Source organism: Malaya genurostris, chromosome 2 (genome assembly GCF_030247185.1).
Source record: "Malaya genurostris strain Urasoe2022 chromosome 2, Malgen_1.1, whole genome shotgun sequence".
In the NCBI taxonomy this organism is placed as follows: Eukaryota; Metazoa; Arthropoda; class Insecta; order Diptera; family Culicidae; genus Malaya; species Malaya genurostris.
Window position 1 is genome coordinate 166,436,022 of NC_080571.1, and position 3,875 is coordinate 166,439,896.

At 35.4% G+C, this 3,875-nt stretch overlaps 1 protein-coding gene across 2 annotated transcripts; it reads left to right on the plus strand.

Moving 5' to 3' along the window:
• Positions 1–1,531: 1,531 nt before the first annotated feature.
• On the plus strand, positions 1,532–3,170 carry LOC131427128 (uncharacterized). Of its 2 annotated transcripts, XM_058590064.1 has the most exons (3): positions 1,532–2,157; positions 2,298–2,411; positions 2,475–3,170. In XM_058590064.1, the coding sequence occupies exons 1-3, from the start codon at positions 1,630–1,632 to the stop codon at positions 3,006–3,008; spliced, it is 1,176 nt and encodes a 391-aa protein (XP_058446047.1). In that variant the 5' UTR covers positions 1,532–1,629; the 3' UTR covers positions 3,009–3,170. The 2 variants fall into 2 exon arrangements, with proteins under 2 accessions (XP_058446047.1, XP_058446046.1); XM_058590063.1 differs by having other exon boundaries at positions 2,298–3,170.
• The last annotated feature ends 705 nt before the right edge of the window (positions 3,171–3,875 follow it).

Genomic DNA, 3,875 nt, shown 5'->3' on the forward strand with positions numbered 1-3,875 from the left:
TTCGTTTTATAAATTTCCGAAAAACAATAAACTGTAAGTAACTTATTATTATAGAGTTGAGTTGCATTGAATTGCAAAATAAAAATCTATTTCTTAGGTGTTCTTTGTGGGTAAAGGCATGTTGCTCTCCCGAAGCAACTCATATTTTTGAAACGAACGGAGCCGAAGCATTTCGAATGAGAAAAATCTGCTCTAACCATTTTGCACCAACTACATTCAAAAATATTGATAGGAAAAATAAAGGGTAAGTACTTCAATGTTAATTCCTGTGTATATTTTAATAGAATAACATAAATTGTAGATTGACGCTTGGTGCGGTACCGTTAACCTGTGAGGGATTTGTAAACAGAAGTAAAAATATTACACCAAAGATGATTTTCGAAAACAAGGATCGAAACCCTGAAATAAAATTATGGGATCAGAAGTACATTGAAAATGAGAAACTAAATAATGAGCAGATTCTCGCAGACTCTTTCTTGTCAATAGTGTGCCATAGCGATAATTATCATACATTATTAAAAAATGAAGATATCAATCTCAAAGCTGAAAAGTCAATACAGTTTTTGTCATCTGATTGTTTTCATGACATTATTGTCAAAGAAGAAATTCTGGATGATGAACAAATTGCCACAGAGTTACCTTCGTTACAGAAAACCACCATTAACAACGAGCTTTCGGAAGTATTAACCAGTAAAACAGACGGTCTTGAGGCTTCTTGTCATTCTATATATGACCAAGTTCAACAAGTTGCCAATGACAACACCCTGAAAAATATATCGATGTATGAAAACCATAAAAACACGTTGAACGATGACAGTGAATCGTGGAATAAAACTAAAAGATGGAAACGTATACAAAATGATAAGAAAACTATTAAAATCCTTAAGGTTAAGCTTAAGTCCGTTCGTCGTCAGCTTTTTGTTTCTATGCAAACCAGTAATCGTCGATTAAAAATGATCAATCGAAGCAAACGTATTTCAATTAAGCTATTAAGTAAGGTAGAAAAAATCATAAGACAAAAGTCTGATAGGGAAATGCTCGGGGAATTGGCCGAGGTTAATCCCATAGTAAAAGATTCATTGCTAAATGCAGCACGACGCCCAGCGGCTCGTCGTTATCATCCAGCTACGATGAAATTCGCAACTGGAGTGTATCTAAACGGACCTCGTACTTACCGGTATATAAGAAACTCAAAGCAAATAATGTTACCACACAAAAACAGTGTGTACAATTTTAATCGAAACATTCGTTTAAAGCCAGGGTTGGACGGAGCAATCTTGAATCGAATGAAAACTAAAACTAAGTGGCTGCGAACTAAACAGAACAAATTAGTAATGATCTGCCTAGATGGAATGTCTGTTAAATCAGAACTGACTTATTGTGCTAAGTCCGACACGTTCTATGGATTTTCGGATTACGGTACTGTAAAGAAGGTCGAAAGGAATGATCCTACAAAACTGGCAACTGAAGCAGTTGTAATAATGGTCTCTGGGATATACAGTAGATTCAAGCAGGTGTGTAAAATGATTATTTATTCAACTTGTTTTGTTTTAATTTTAGTTCCATGAATTTTATCTTCAGCCTGTTGGATATTTTCTTGCTCACAATACTCTTGGAAGTGAAATTCAAATGAAGCTCACAAGAAAAAGTATTATTGCTATTCGTGATACCGGACTCATACCGATAGCTCTGGTGATGGATCAGTCTACAACAAATCAAAAAATGATTCGTGAAGCTGGCGGAACTGCTGAACACCCAATAATACAAGTTGACAACGAAGATATAGCCGTTATGTTTGATCCACCCCATTTGTTGAAAAATGCACGAAATGCACTTTATAAGTACAACGCTGTATTCGAAGACCAGATAGCCTCATTTAATCACATCAAGCTTCTTTTTGAAACTGACGTGGCATCCACGTTGCGTTTAGCTCCCAAACTTCTTTATAAAGCTATTCAACTTCCACCGTTTTCGAAAATGAATGTTTCTATAGCAACACGTACGTTAAGCGAATCATGTGCTATTGCCATTCGACATTATGTGGAAATAGGATCACTACCAACAGCAGCACTACAATCAGCGTCTTTCATCGCACTCCACGATAAACTATTCGATACATTCAATTCGAAAGAACGTTACGTGAATTCAATTGGCAAGGTAAATGGAAATATCTAGACCTGATCTATGCAAGCTAACTTAATTAAAAAATCATTCAAAGTTTCTATTGAGCAGTGGTACTAGTTTGCATGGAATATATGACTGAATACCAGTTGTTCTAACCACATTTATTACTTCAGCCTTACAGAACTCCAATAACAGACAATTCTGTGCATCTTAAATTTCTAGAGGAAACACAACGAGTCTTCAAGACAATGTACTATACTGTAAATACGTGCTTCAACATTAAAACAGTAAAAAAAAATTTGGGCCTATTCGAACTCATTACTTATACCAAACATATTAATTATTTTCAGGCAAAAAAATTGTCCAGAGCACTAACTAGTGCCCAAAAACGTCCGGTATACCTTAAAGGTTTTATAGGGAACATCAACGCTTTGAAGTGGATTTGGAACACGCTAAAAGAACAATACAGCTGCAATTATTTATGCACAAACCCACTGTGCCAGGACTGCTTGGAGAACTTTTTTTCTGAAATTCGACGCCGTTGTGGGTTTAATGAAGCTCCTAATGCTTTCCAATTTTGCACTGCATTTAAATATGCCATGATATCATCCAGTAAATCAAGTAACATCTCCAATGATGGCATGAATTGTGAGAACGATAGGCTTCCATTTTTCCTGAATGAGGAAGATCTTGAAGAAACTTTCACGGCGGTGTCAAACACTCCCACATTTGATTTCGAACCATTAAATGTTGATGCACCCTATCAGTTCCTCGCGAAGGACATAAACGCATTGATATATATCATTGGAGCAGCAGTTCATAAACTGCCTCATGCAAGATGTCGTTCAGTGTTGAAAATTGAACAGGAACGCTTCCTCGCATAATGAAGATTACGCGTTTTGCAAATTAAAATCTCAATTTTCTTTTCGTCAGATTAATATTCCTAACAACAAACTGTATGATATTGGATTAGTTTCATTTGCCGTATTTAAACAAAAATTTAAAAAAATTTTATATGAGAATAGAAAACATGTTAAATTGCGAATGAAACAATATGTCAAATACGAAAGCTTCGGAACTTCAGTTTGCAAAGCATGTTTTACCAAATTAATGGATTGTATTTTTAATACGTTTATTCAGGGATTTTTAAAAGAGACTCACTTCAGGAACAAAATAACAGCGAATAATAAGCGTCGGCAGAAACGCAACCGCAAAGCTGTTCGCATGAATTTGAACGAATTTATTTAGAAAGCTCCCGTACTCTTGTTAATTAATAAAATTACAATGAAATTGTGCGCATTTTTACTTATTTTATATCTAAGCTTTCCCATCTGAAAAGTACGACTGAAAACATCGATACCGAATTCCTAAAATTGAAAATTAACGTCGATCTACTGAAACTGTTTACGATCTATGCATAACCCATATCTTGCTTGTCTCCTTGCCTATTATCTAGAGATTTTACGAAAGGTTCAATCCTAGTACTCGTTCTCTACGTACCGAATCCACCATTCAGCACATACTTAAGGTTCTTATTGTGACATTCAGATCTTTATATACAATCCGATTATTAGTTTCCATTCGAGGAACAAAGAGACGGAATTCTATCGAGTTCTGTCAACTGCAGTGAATTTGCGATTCAGTGCATATTGTTTGCTTTGTAACAATAGTTTTGTAGCTCGTCCAGCTCTGTACCATCGTAGGAAACCGGACACATATGATCATATGTTTAAATGTCTAGTAGAATGAAG